At 40.5% G+C, this 13824-nt stretch overlaps 1 protein-coding gene across 3 annotated transcripts in view; it reads right to left on the reverse strand.

Moving 5' to 3' along the window:
• Window positions 1-13824, reverse strand: part of RIMS2 (regulating synaptic membrane exocytosis 2) — a 1922267-nt gene that overhangs the window by 187106 nt on the left and 1721337 nt on the right. For 2 of the 3 annotated variants that reach the window (XM_085605120.1, XM_085605117.1), the window contains 2 exons: window positions 5919-6085; window positions 2875-3165 (listed from right to left, as the gene is read on the reverse strand). In XM_085605120.1, the coding sequence (XP_085461246.1) occupies window positions 2875-3165; window positions 5919-6085 (458 nt within the window). The remainder of the gene's footprint in view (window positions 1-2874; window positions 3166-5918; window positions 6086-13824) is intronic. The other variant, XM_085605119.1, reaches the window with a different exon arrangement.

Here is a 13824-nt window from a genome sequence, read left to right on the forward strand (position 1 = left end):
CCTGGCCTACCATATCACCGAGCTGGAGGAGCTCCCAGAATACAACCCTTAAGAAGCGAAGTTACTCCTCGGCGAACTGGGGGACCACAAACTAACTCAGACCTGTTGCTCACTAATACGCCATATTCCTGACACCTTTGAGAGACTGAGGGACGCCTGGGAATATGACCTAGGTACTTTCGAGGACGATTAATGGGCGGAGGTCTTATTATCTCTGATGCGCCCCACAATAACCACATGGTTTCACCTCATCTAAATAAAATAGTTTCATAGAACTTACCTCTCGAGATACAGGTTCCTACAGATACGAGTCATCACCTCGTACCTCTGGCGTAATACACAGGAGGGAGACATCCTACACAATATGGGGATGTACAAGAATGTACCCTTATTTGGGATTGGATACTCTCCTGCAAAAGATGAGTAACAGGATATACAATCCCTCATGACCCTAAACTGACTCTTCTTCACATCACCAGTTAGATCGAAGTTGACATTGCTTTTGCAAGGCCTCACTGTGGCTAAATGGGATATTGCGAGTCAGTGGAAGGCAATGGAACCCACTTCAGTCACAGAATGGAAGACCAGTCAGGACTCATGGCTGAATGTGGAGCAACTAGTGTATGAGGCCAGTGGTGGCCCTGAAAAGTATGCAAATATATGGTAGCGTGAGCTGAGCACAGGGGAGTCCTTCTCAGGCAATGGAATTCTTGCACAAGGGTTGGACAATGAAATTCACTTATATAGGGGTTCGGAGATGTAAGCCTACGCTATGAATGAGATGAACAATTACGGGTTGGGACATGGGTTGTTTTATTGAAAGGTTATACATCTTCACGGCATGTTTTGAAAATCATATAAAATGTGTTATAAAAAAGATTATTTTGATCAGGTTTATACATATACATTATTTTATCTTATGAAAGTCAGGTAGTACACTGGTTTGCAGACAACATTTCTTCTTGGTGAATAATCTGATGCTTCTAACAGCTCTTTTATATCTAAGTATACATGGCAATCTGTTTTTGAAAATGTACAGATATACTGCTTGGAGATTAGATTAAGTTTATCTTTCATGAGATTTTTAAAATGTGATCTTAAAGTGTCCTTGAGTTAGAGAAAATGGGGCAAAGGGAAATCTGGAATTATGAGAACTGTTCTTTGTTGACCAACTCACAGCAAATGGCTAATGATTTCAGCCATTAGTGCAATGTTATCATATTCCATGACTGTAGAAAATAATAAGTGCCAGGTATCCAGGTTTTGCTCAGAACAGCCAGCACAATCAACGGTCAGGGAGCTGTATACCAAAGGTGCGTAGTCTTTACTCCACCACCAGACACTCCCTTCCTCTTGTCTGACTCATCCCTAATTTCTCGCTTTATCGCACCTTTTCCGTCTTTCTCTTCATCCTTCCTTCCCCCTTTTATGTTTTATCTCTCTTGCTCTGCATTAAATTCTGTTGAGTAAAAATAAATTCTGATCCCCAGAAATCAGTGCTGGTGGGCTCCACTAAGGGATCCACTGAGCAGAGATAGCAAGCTGTACCCTGAAAATCAAATGATTTAATCTCAGTCTTTTAAATTTGGCAATTGGCACTTGGTAAGAATGGCCATTTGCGATACCCCCAATGTCGTCAAAGAAAGCACAAAATCCATGTACTGCAGGCACAATCAGGCATGGGGATTTGTAGATACATGTGTGTAAGTAGTATAACCTTCCCCTTGTACTATATGCAGTTTGCCAATCTTCGAATATTCTACAGTAGTAGTACCCAGAATGTGAGGAAGGCAGCTTCAGAGAACTATAAGAGAAAGCCTGCATGAGTGGTGTGCAAACTGGATATTTTCCCATTATCAACATCCACACTGCATTGTTGCATGAATATATATGCACATACATGGAAGTTGCTACTGGGTGCATTAAACATATTGAGGACATAAATACTCCACATGTAAGAAATGAAACCGGCAACAGGATGTATGCAAATGAATAATCCAAATTTACAAGGAGTTTCCTGTTACTAACTTTAATAGTAAACTCGAAGCTTACTACTGTAAACAAGTTATAGACATGTATCCACAAATTCCCAAGCCTAAACGTGGCTGCAGTGACTCTTATACTTTGATGTCATTGGAACTATTGCAAAGATCTGGCTGATTTACCGACCAATTTACATAACTGAGATGAATTAATCTGTCTTTCAGAGTCTAGTTTATTACCCCTACCAGACCAATTATGGAATATTTTAACATTGCTCATTTCAAATTTCCTTTAGCTCCAAGTCAAGAGCACCTCAACTTCATATCTCTGATCTCAAATTTCTTTTACATCACATTAAAGATAAACTTTAGCTAATCTCTAAACAGAATACATTTGTAATACCTGGGGTAAATTAGGAGTAATCCAGGTTTACTCCTAAAATTCAGGAGTGAGCCAGTAGAGACACAAGAGTAAGTCACGTCCACTCACAACAAAATCTTCGTGAACCAGGCACAAGGTAAATAAATGTAAAGTTTGTGAGAAGGGAATGTGTGACTTCAGACAATACATATGTACCATCAGGTTAAACTAAGACACACACACACAGACGGTTTCATCTATAAAATGTAGGTACATGGATTGGAGACTACTAGCATTGGCAACACACAAGGGGAGGCTTTCAGGATCAGTCACAGCATGTATGAGAACTACAGAAGAGCGCCCTGATAAGAACTCCATAAAGAACAATGACAAGTTCCTAAATCAAGAAAGCAATTTCCTGGGGAGCTGAATCTATTCCCTATGTATTTATGTCGATAGTTCCTCAAGGATGTTCTTATAAGAGAAATCAACTGCAGTTCTATACTACCTTCGAAAAGAAATATATTTTACCTGACATCCGTTTCTGAGAATCTCCTTTGTAAATCATCTTTGCTCCTCCGTCTTTTCTCTTTGCCCTCCTCATCTTTCTTATGCTGGGGGCTTCCATCACCTCCTGATTCTTTGTTTTCCTCTTTACCGCAGTTCTCTGTGATTCCCTGCCCTTCGCTCTCCCTTTTTTCGTTAACCCCTACTTCCTTCACCTCTTCCTTTACACCTTTCTCTTCCACCTCCTCCTCCTCTTCTGGTAGAACTTCCCCTTCCTTCCCTCCCACTGCTTTTTCATTTCTCTCCCGCGACATTCTGATGACAACAAAAGATGGAGTGCATGCAAACAGAAAGAAAGAAAAGGAAATGTTAAAAGAAAGACATGAAAAATACACATGCACATTAAGGCGGGATCTCAACTTAAACATATTCTTCAGTAACCTTTCTAGAGGCTGTTCCTGCCTTCGTAATAAGTGATGAATACGTTTCCAAGAGTTATGAGGTGACACCAGAGTACTCTTTCGACAGCACTAGTAAGTAAGTGTTGTTTAGCCATATGTACAGCACCATTTTCGAGGTAAATTCTGCTTTAGATTGCCTAGTAGTACAATATTTTCATTTCCATGATCACTAAGTGAGAACTCTGAATGACTTTTCTCAAGATCAATATTGAAAACATGGCCTCCAAACAAATGTAGAATATTCTATGGATCCAGCCTGGCAGAGAACATTAGACAATGAAATATCATCCAGCTAGAAGTCCTCTCCCTAGAAAACTTTCGCATTAATAATTTCACAGCAAATGGTTAGAAAACCCCATCAAGCTTTAAGACAAGACCTTTCTGTCCCTGTGCATCAAAAAAGCATGCAAGTGGAGGTAGTGTTTTTTAACTCCTCCCAGAGGACAATTCCATATATAGTTTTGTGTACGAACCCTAGTCCTTTGGGTTTCCAAGGGTTCCTCTCTTTGTTTATATATACATCAAAAAAGTAGGCCAGCACTGAGGGAGGAGAAATATTCTGGTGGTTATGTTGCTGCCTTTGGAGCACGGTGACAGTAGTTATAATCTTGATTTGGACACTTAAATAAAATTCCTGTCATCCTGGAGAAAATCATGTAATCTCCCTGTGTCTCACAACGTTAATGAAACAAATGTTTGTATTGTAAAAAGAAAAGTGGAATGTGCATACTAAGGTGTCTCCTGGAAGTAAACCATCTTGAATTGCCTCCCTCTCCCCCCCCTCATAATCTACAATACCCCATTTATAAGATATATTGCTCTGTTCCTCCCCAGCAAAAATTGCATTAAGTTAATAACAATACATGCAATGCAATTTTAATAAACATATTTCAGTCTACAGTTTTCACATTATGAAGAAAAAAGTATTTGTAATTGTATAGAAATATCAACCATAATCAAATTCCAAATAAATGCATTTGAATCTCTTTACAACTCTTATAAACCTATTTGTTAATTTTTTTTACAAAAAACATATAAACAGAAAAGAAAGACTCAAAACTCATCAACTTATTACACTGATTCATAACACATTCCACAGCACTCAAATTAAAACCAAAATATGTTAACAAGAGCACTCAAATGAAAACTAAAAAATAGTAATGAGATGCAGAGGAATTACAGAATCCCAAATATTTTAAATATTCAAATGGCTCTGTTCATAATGAGCATTTCGAATATTCACTTGATGTTATCATGGCTGGTTTCTGTCAAAATCCCCCCCCCCTCAAAAAACGTGCTCAATCTATTCACTATATTACAGGCCTTGTTCTTATTTCTAGGCACGTGTTTGCTATTTTGAAAATAACATATTCATTGAGCACCCATGTTAGCTAATTAAACATTGTTAGTGGAATGCTAAACTAAGTATTAGAGTAAAAGCCCATGTAACTTTATTTTGGAAAATCCTTTAAACATGTTGAAAGAGAAAAACCTGCATACTTCAGAACTGCGATATATCTTGTCCATTGGGAGAAGAGTTGGCCTAAGGGCTAGGGCGGTCGACCTCGCATCTGTGGAACTGGGTTCGAGGCTCGGCAATGACGCTGAACATCCTGTGGGTCTGGGCAAATCACTTAATCTCCGGGTGCCTAACAAAAATGAATGTGTCCTAAAGTAATGCAACTGGTGCTATGTAAAGCGCTCTGATACCCGATTCGGGTCAAGTTCGCGCTATATAAAACTCTAAAAAAAAAATAAAATTAGATAAATGTCTGTCTTATTTTGGCCCTAGATACTGCTTCCAATTTTCCAATGCCATTAAATTTTTTTAAATAAACAAATGTTCTTTTTGCGAGCGTTTTTTATAAAATGTACGTGTGTACTCATTTTATAAATTCAACAGTATATTCTTGCATGGGAGTCTAGCAGGCTCTGAGGTGTTTTTCACATGCTTAACGTAGTCTTTTAAATGCCTCATGGGGTTTAGTGCAACTGGTGAATTACCCTTAAACCACGCCGTTCTGTAGATTAACGCCTACCTACCTGCATTCAGAGTACCGTCGCACCTGTGCTCTTTTCTGTATTTGAAAATACTTTTGAACAAGAATCTCCCTAATCTTTCTTTACCCTTTCCCTAACAGGAATAAGTCTTGAAGGACGAATCCATTTGGGATTTCAGGATTTCTAATATTCTTGATATAAATTATCAAACAATGCGTACAATCGGTTAATCGGAAAATGGGGCCTTCTACAGCCATCTGAGCAAGTCACCAGCATCTCACCTATTAGTGTGAGAGGGAACATTATTCATACTTCCTCCTGAATTGCAAAGCAACAAATATTTAATGCTATATAAATGCTCTATAGCACTTGAAATATTTCTCTATTTACCAAAAGCGCTGAACTTTCTCAACATCTAGTATACTCGATGGATTCTTTCATTAAGAACTGGCAGGGTTTTTTCGCAACAAACTGACCCATGCACATGTTCTGAGTACAAAAGAAGTGTAATGTTCCTTCTTATCGAAATACATCTAAAAAATACCTCAGACTATTTGCAGGCTCAATAAAATGAAGAGGGACAATCCTGAGGTCTTTATTACTTACCTAATTTTTCGGTTCCCTCTCGGCCGCTCAGACTGCACGGACATGTAGCTCGTACTGCTAAAACGCGAAGCACTGCTCGTCCTGGACACAGCTGACACATCACTCACATCACTGTCTGAAGACTTGTTAGAAACATTGTCTCGCTGCAGTTCCCTTCCAGAGCGATACTGTAAATGCACAAACAAACACATAAGCTATCAAAGAAATAATAAAATATGCACCAATTGAGCACAATGGCTGCACTAAAATTGAGAAGGAGCATGCATTTTCAGAGGAGAGGCACAATGGATGATGTGAAATCCTAAACAAAGCTAACAACCTTTGACAAAATCAACGTTTGTTTCACTTTTCTAATCTTGTGGCAATGATAAGAAAATAACAATAGTTTCTTTCTATGCTTATTACGTTCTTACTATTTTATGGGCTTAAAAATGATTTGCATATATCTGATCCTAATCAGAAGTGGCATGGTGGGAAAAAGAATGATGAATTAAAATGCTACCCCAAGCAGGTGCCAGTGGTTAGAGTAATTGCAAGCATTCAACCAATCACTTTTTGTGTGGTAGATGTAACGCCCTCAATGGCAAGGGTATGCCTGGACATGGGTCACTTGCTCACTGTGCCACTAGAACCAAGCTGCACCAACTGAAGAGGCTCAATCAGGCGGAAACCATTCTTTGGATGCTTGTGTCACAGTTCAGAAAGGACCTGGCTTGGCAGTTGGAGATGGATTGTTCCTATTGAACCAGGACCAAGACTGATTTGCATATGGTTGAGACTAATCCAAGGAGGCATGTTTGGCAAAGGAATGATAGGTTGGAATGCTACTCCAGGCGACTGCCAGTGGATAGACTAATTGCAAGCATTCCTCCCATCACCTTTTGTGTGTTTCATAAAATTAGCCAGAGCCAATCCACAGATCCTGTCATTAACCCCCAACAAATGTTTACATCCTTCACTTAGCCCACATTCGATCCTCACAAATCTCCACTATACCCAAGGATCATAGTAAACCCTCCCCCATCCTTAGCTAATGTAATAGTAGAATCAATCTATCAATCTCCTCAGTTTTACACCTTTCTATTATCTTGGAATGTACATGTTAACACCTCCACTCATTTCCATTTCCTCATCTTGACTCAAACCTGTGGGGTTAACCCTTACAGAAAAACCTATCTAGCTATCTGTTTATCAAAATAATAGACATCTATTTGTGCAAAAGATCCAGCAGGCTACTTCCACACACTGACCACCTCCAATGTCCCTTTGAAGTCCTAGGCTCCTACCTCCTTCTACCTCTCTGCAACTCTGTTTGTGGTTTTTCTGCTCACTCATGTCAAATGGCAGCTGAATTCTACATTGGCTGTTGGCCACCTATCAGATGATCTAACATCAGAAGAGATAGGGTCTATGAATCCAGGACAGTAGCCATAGCCATATGGCTATAAGTTTATTTACATTAGTTTGGCCAATGTGCCTAGCATCGAAGAAGGACAGTAAAAGGATAAACCTTCACCTTTAAATATGTTTTTTTCAGGATTTTCACTTATAAAACCATGAAGGAAAAGGATTATGAACTAGCAAAGACAATGTTCATTATGTACATTCGGGGCGTGATTCAGGCGTATTATGAAATGGATGCATGATGACTGCATTCAATAACCTGCAAAAGCACTACAATGGCAAATACAATCTAGGGTCACTTTGTGGATTAGATAACAATTATTCATGATTGTCCCTGTAGTCTCCCTGGATCGAATATACCTCGTTTTTCCACATTCTTTTTCCCCACAGGGAATTACAACACAGTTGTTACAACAACCGCGTTGTAACAGCGCATACCATTACCCCACAAGTTGTAACAACGACGTGCGGAGGAAGGCGCTGGATGTTGGAATAGTATAATTTACTATTCCAACTCCAGTATGTGCAACAGTAGGGAAGGTGTTGGATTTTAAATCCAACACCTTCTTCCCCCTCCACAAGTCATTGTTCCGACTTGCGGAGTAATAGTATGCGTTGTTACAACGCAGTCATTGTAATGACTGTGTTGTAATTACCTTGGGGAAAAGTCTTCGTGGTAAACTATGTTTACCCCTGGATCACTTCTAAGGCCCACCTTACTTTGAGAAATATAAACCTGGGACCTAGTAGTATATGCACTGTGCAGTTGTTCCAGTGATGGGTATACATCAATGCTCAGTGTCTTTCTACTGGGTTGGGAGGGGACCTGAGGCTAGATTCAAAAGAAAACCCAGGAAGGCCAACTAGTAGTAGTCATGGCGGAAAACCTACATGTAATAAGTAGTGGGAGGTGGCAGGCTTCAGTTATTGTAGCACTCCCAATTTACGAGCTCTTATTGTGAGATTTGAAGCTATGCAAGCTGTAACAAATGCACTGGTTCATTGCTGTGATTCTAAAAGGTGCATCACAAGTGAATACCTTTTACAAATATCAGTAACAAGTTCTTTTACAAGAAGGACCTATTCCATAAGCAGAATCTTACATGTCCATCAACATGCATTATTTATGTGATCTAGTGCCAATGCCAAAGCTATAAAAAACAATATATAGGCCAAACAGTGAATCATCTGTGTGCACTATTTAGGAATAACAAATCAGAAATGATTACTAAAATCTTGACCAGCCTGTAGCCAATCATTTTAACCGTGTGGACCATTTGTCATCAGATTTGAAAAATGTCCCTGTGCAACAGGTCGTAAAGGAAGCACTCTTGGACTCCAGAGAAAACTTCTGAAAGCACCATTTAAAACCATTGCACCTAGATGGACTGAACATCACTGACAATTCCACCTGATTACAGCATTTCTCAAGAGATCTCAGAACTGTATTCATTTCACATTCCAAATGGAATCTTCACTCATGATGCTTTTTGAAAATTCAGCTGTATCAGCTCTGTAGCCACTGAGCATACAATCTTGTACTACCGGACGAAGGCGGAATACAAAACAGTGTAGTGGAAATATATACTCTCCACTCTACCATGTACTGTGTTCTCAGAAATGATGTAATTTGAGATGTATTAAGTGTTGTTATGACTGCTATGAATTCACATTCTATAAGTCATACAATACGCAAGGGTATAAGCAGTGCATGAACAAAAGGGGGAGTTATAGTTAATGTAATGTGGTGAGTGATGCGAAAAGACTGTGCACAGTGGTGTGACGTATATTATATTGAAGATGGTGCATAAATTATAAATATAAGTTAAGTTATAACTGGTGATGTGCAAATCTGAAATGTAAGTTATAACTATACTTTTATCATTTCTATTTGTATAGTTTAAGTTCGGTTTGTATAGAAAGAATAAATAATGTTTTCCTAACTATAACTTAGTTTCAGCCTTTGTTTTTTTCTATTAAATTTAAATGGCTTTTATTATAATACAAATGTGTTTCAAATCATATTGTTGAGTGTAATTGAGTGGAGTGTTGTTAAGTGGCGTGTGGTGGAGTATTGTGGAGTACAGTGTCAGAGTGTAGTGTCCTATAGTGCAGTGTTGTACAGTGGAATAGAGTGTAGTGGAGTAGAGTGAAGGAGCATACAATGGATTATAGTATAGTGCAGTGGCATATAGTGGAAAACTTTAGAGTGGAGTGGCATACAGTAGAGTGGTGTAGAGTGGACTAACAGAGTAGATATGCGTAGAATGGATTGGCAAAGCGTGGCATAGAGCTGAGTGAGGTAAAGTTTAGTGCTGTACAGAGGAGTGGTGTGGCATATAGTGTAGTGGCATACAGTAGAATAGGGTACAGTACAGTGGGGTATAGTGGAGTGGCGTAGAGTAGATTTGGTTACAGTAGAATAGCATACAGTGGAGTGGGTAGAGTGCAGTACTGCAAAGTGGAGTGGAGTGGCATGGACTGGAGAGTCAAAGAGTGGAGTGGTGTAGATTGCATTGATGCAGAGTGTAATAGCGTAGAGCGGTGTGCTGTAGAGTGGAGAGAGTTACAGTGGAGTTGTGTACAGTCTAACAGTGTAGAGTGGAGTGGTGTAGAGTGGAGTAGCATAGAGTGAAACAATGTAAAGCTTAGTGGCATAAAGTGGAGGGCCATACAGTGGAGCAGAATGCAATGGAGGAAAGTAGAGAGGAGTGGTATATAGTGGAATAGCGTTCTGTGTAGTGGCGTAGAGTGGAGTGGCATACAATCAAATAGTGTAGAGGCTATGGAGTGGAGTAGCGTATAATAGAGTGGCACAGAGTGAAGTGCTGCACAGCTGAGTAGAGTAGATGGGAGCGTCTAACACTGGAGTTGCGCAGAGTGCTGTAGCATAGAGTGGATTAGCATAGAGCGGAGTAGGGTAGATAGCAGTGGGGTAGAGTGTAGTGGCGTACAGTGTAATAGTGTAGAGTGCAGTGGCATACAGTGGCATAGCATATAATGGAGTAGTATAGAGTGGCGTGTCAAAGAGTCAAGTGTCATACACTGGAATAGTGCAGAGTGGACTGGCATACAGCGCAGCAGTGTAAAGTGGACTGGCATACTGATGAACAGCATAGAGTCTAGTCGCATAGAGTGGGATGCTGTACAATACAATAGTGTAGAGTGGAGTGGGAGGGATTGTATTAAACTAGAGTGGCATGCAGTGTAGTAGAATACAGTGGAATGCCATACAGTGAAATAACATACAGTGGAGTGGCATAAAGTGGAGTGGCTTATAATGTAATGGTGTAGACTGGAGTGGCATTCAGTGAAACAGCATAGAGTGGAGTGGCTAAGAGTGGATTGTAGTAGAGTGGAATAGCATGTAGTGCAGTGGTCTGGAGTGGAGTAGTGTACAATGGAGTGCTATACACTGAAACAGCATAGCATGGTTTGGCAGAGAGTGGCATACAGTGGAGTAGTGACAGTATAGTAGCGTATAGTGGAGTGGTGTAGATTACGGAGTGGCATAGATTGTAGTGGTGTAGAGTGGAATAGTGTAGAGTGGAGGAGCGTAAAGTGTAGTGGTGTACAGTGAAGTAGCATACAGTGGAATACCATATTGTAAAATGGCGTGGAGTGGTGGACAGTGGAATAGTCTAAAGTGTAGTAGCGTAGAGTGTAGTTGTGTACAGTGGAAGAGCATATAGTGGATTCGCGCAGAGTGTAGTTTGTACAGTGAAATAGAGGACAGATGAGTGGAGTGACGTAGACTGGAGTGGGGTACAATGAAGTGCCGTACATTGGAGTTCTGCACAGTGGAGTGTGGCAGAGTGTAGTGGCATACAGTGGAATAGTGTCGAGTGCATTGGGGTAGAGTGTAGTGGTGTAGTGTAGTGTGGAATAGAGTACACTAGAATTGTGTAGAATCAAATGGCATACATTGGAGTGTCTAGAGTGGAATGACTTACATTTTAGTGGAGTGTAGCAGAATAGAGTGTCAGAGTGCAATAGCATAGAGTGTAGTGCCAGAGTGGAGTTGAAGACAGTGAGGGTTGTACACTGGAGTGGCGTATGGTGGAGTGGCATATGGTGGAATGTCGTAGAGAGGAATAACATCTGCTGTAGTGTTGTAAAGAGGAGTGCTGTAGAGTGGAGTGGCATACAGTGGAGTAGTGAGCAGTGGAATAATATAGAGTAGAATAACTTTGAGTGTGGTGGTAACACTGGAGTGACAGAGTCTAGTGCCATACATTATAATAGCATAAAGTGGAATATCGTAGAGTGGAGTTTTGTACTGTGGAATAGCATAGACTGTAGTAGTGTACAGTCCAGTGGTGTACAGTCGAGTGTAAGTGTGCAGTGGCATATACCGAAGTGTCGTACAGTGGAGTGCCGTACAGTGGAATAGCATACGGTGCATTGGTGTACATTGGAGAAGCGTAGAGTGGAGTGGCATAGAGTGCAATTGCGTACAGCATAATGTCATTGAGTGGAGTAGTGAATAGTGGAAGGACATTCATTGCAGTGGTGTACACGGCAGAGTCATAGAATAGAGTGGCGTAGAGTATAATGTATAGTGTAATAGCCCAGATCTGTGTCTGGGGATGAATATCCACCCATCTTCTTTTTGTGTTGCTATAGTTGGCCTAAGTGGGAAGGGTATGCCCAGACATTGGTCCTGTGCTCACTACGCTACCGGATTCAAGGTAGCCTGGCTAATGAGGGGTGATACCCCGAAACCGGTCCTAGGATTCTTGTTTTCCGGTCCAAGGAGGACATGACCCGGAAGTTCGGGCTGGACTGTTCCCAATGGGAGCAGGGTCAAGACTGATTTCCATATGACTGGGTCCAAACTGAAATGGCTTTGCGAGCAAAAAAATGATGGATTTAGGCCCAGATCTGTGACAGGGAGTGAATTTTTTGCAATGCTCAGCATTCTGTCATCATCTTTTTGTGTTGCAAAGATTGAAAATACATCGTAGAACAATATATTTATTTGCAAAGGTTTATAAAGCACTAACATGACCCTTGCGGGTATCAGAGCGCTGTACACAGAGGCAGAAGCGTGAATAAACTCAGTACATTAGAGTTCAACAATGTGAAACAGAAAGGAGTGCACAATCAAGATCAGGGACCAAGTAGTGGGCCACACTAGTTCAAATTCTCCTAGAGTGCAAAAGATTTCCTGTAACATTCAGCAAAACAATCAATAGTGACTAGGCACAACATAATACAATAAATGACAATTCTGTAGTTGGCCCAGCTAGTATAGTTCAGTAAGGGCCCTAGGGTGAAATAACACATCCAAAGCATACTTAAAAACAACATAGATGCCTTTAGCTTTTGTAAAGGCAGTCATTGGCCTCATCATCGATATGTACCATAGCACTTCCACGAAAATACCACAACATTTCTCAAAAGGACTGCAACAGCAGATAGCACTAAGTTAAAATGCCTTCTAACTGAAAAAAATTAAAAATACTTCGGGCATGGAAAAAGTCCCTGAACCCTGTAATGGCTGCCAGCAACAGTTTTCTCATGTTGCTAGCAGCCAATCAGAATGCTCGCCCCCGCGGGTATCTGCTTCCTGGGGGATCGAATTGCCCAAGGAAAAAAAAGCTCCCTTGGCCAATCAGAATGCTCAATTTTTTATTAAATTGGGTTTGATTGACTCTCGCGAGAGTCCCTCGAACCCAATTGTCCAGTTATACAAATATTTTTACATCTTAATATCTCAGAAACTACTTAACATATTTACACCAAATCACAAAACTCACAATCTGCAGACCAAATATTTGGTGTAATTCCGTTCAGCAGTTTTTGCGGTAACGCTGTCAAGAAGAAAACAATTGCTTTCGGGTCCTGACTGTTTTTTTCAGCCCCCAATTAACAGCTCACCCCAAAACTTTCCAAGATGGAGCTGACGTGAATTTGCTTTTTTTCTCGAAGGTTTTGTGAAGATTCGTCAAAAGGCACAAAAGTTATTAGAAAATAGAAAAATGCCTTGCCTATGGAAAAGCAACACTCTGGTAGCTGAGTTCAAAAGCAATCAGGCTTAACTTAAAGGCATTGTATTATACAGCACACAAACAGTAATAAAGGGAATAAACAACACAAGAGCTATCCCACACAAATCTAAAAAATAGAGTACAATGTAATAAATTAAATGAGACCAAAAATGCTAAAAATACAATCAGTAAAATCACAGTTTTAAAGGTTTTAAGTAAAAATAGTGCCAAGAAGCATAGAGCGCCAACTGTGGGTATCTGGTCATGTTAAACTGGAACAAAGTTACAAGTTCAGGCCAACCATGATGGAGTGTGAACCAGACACGGGGACCAGGTTAGTTCCGCTGAAAAAGCTACGGTCTCAAAACTTCAGGATTTCACAGGTGGAGCTTAACTGATGCAGAAAAGGGTCCAGGACCTGGGGAGGCACCTCTTGGCTATCAGGAACTCACTCCAGCAGAGGCCAGAAGGGCTCTGGGAGGTCCAGTGGCAGGTACAGTTGCAGGGCA

This window comes from Triturus cristatus, chromosome 5_1, assembly GCF_964204655.1.
Source record: "Triturus cristatus chromosome 5_1, aTriCri1.1, whole genome shotgun sequence".
NCBI classification, from domain to species: Eukaryota; Metazoa; Chordata; class Amphibia; order Caudata; family Salamandridae; genus Triturus; species Triturus cristatus.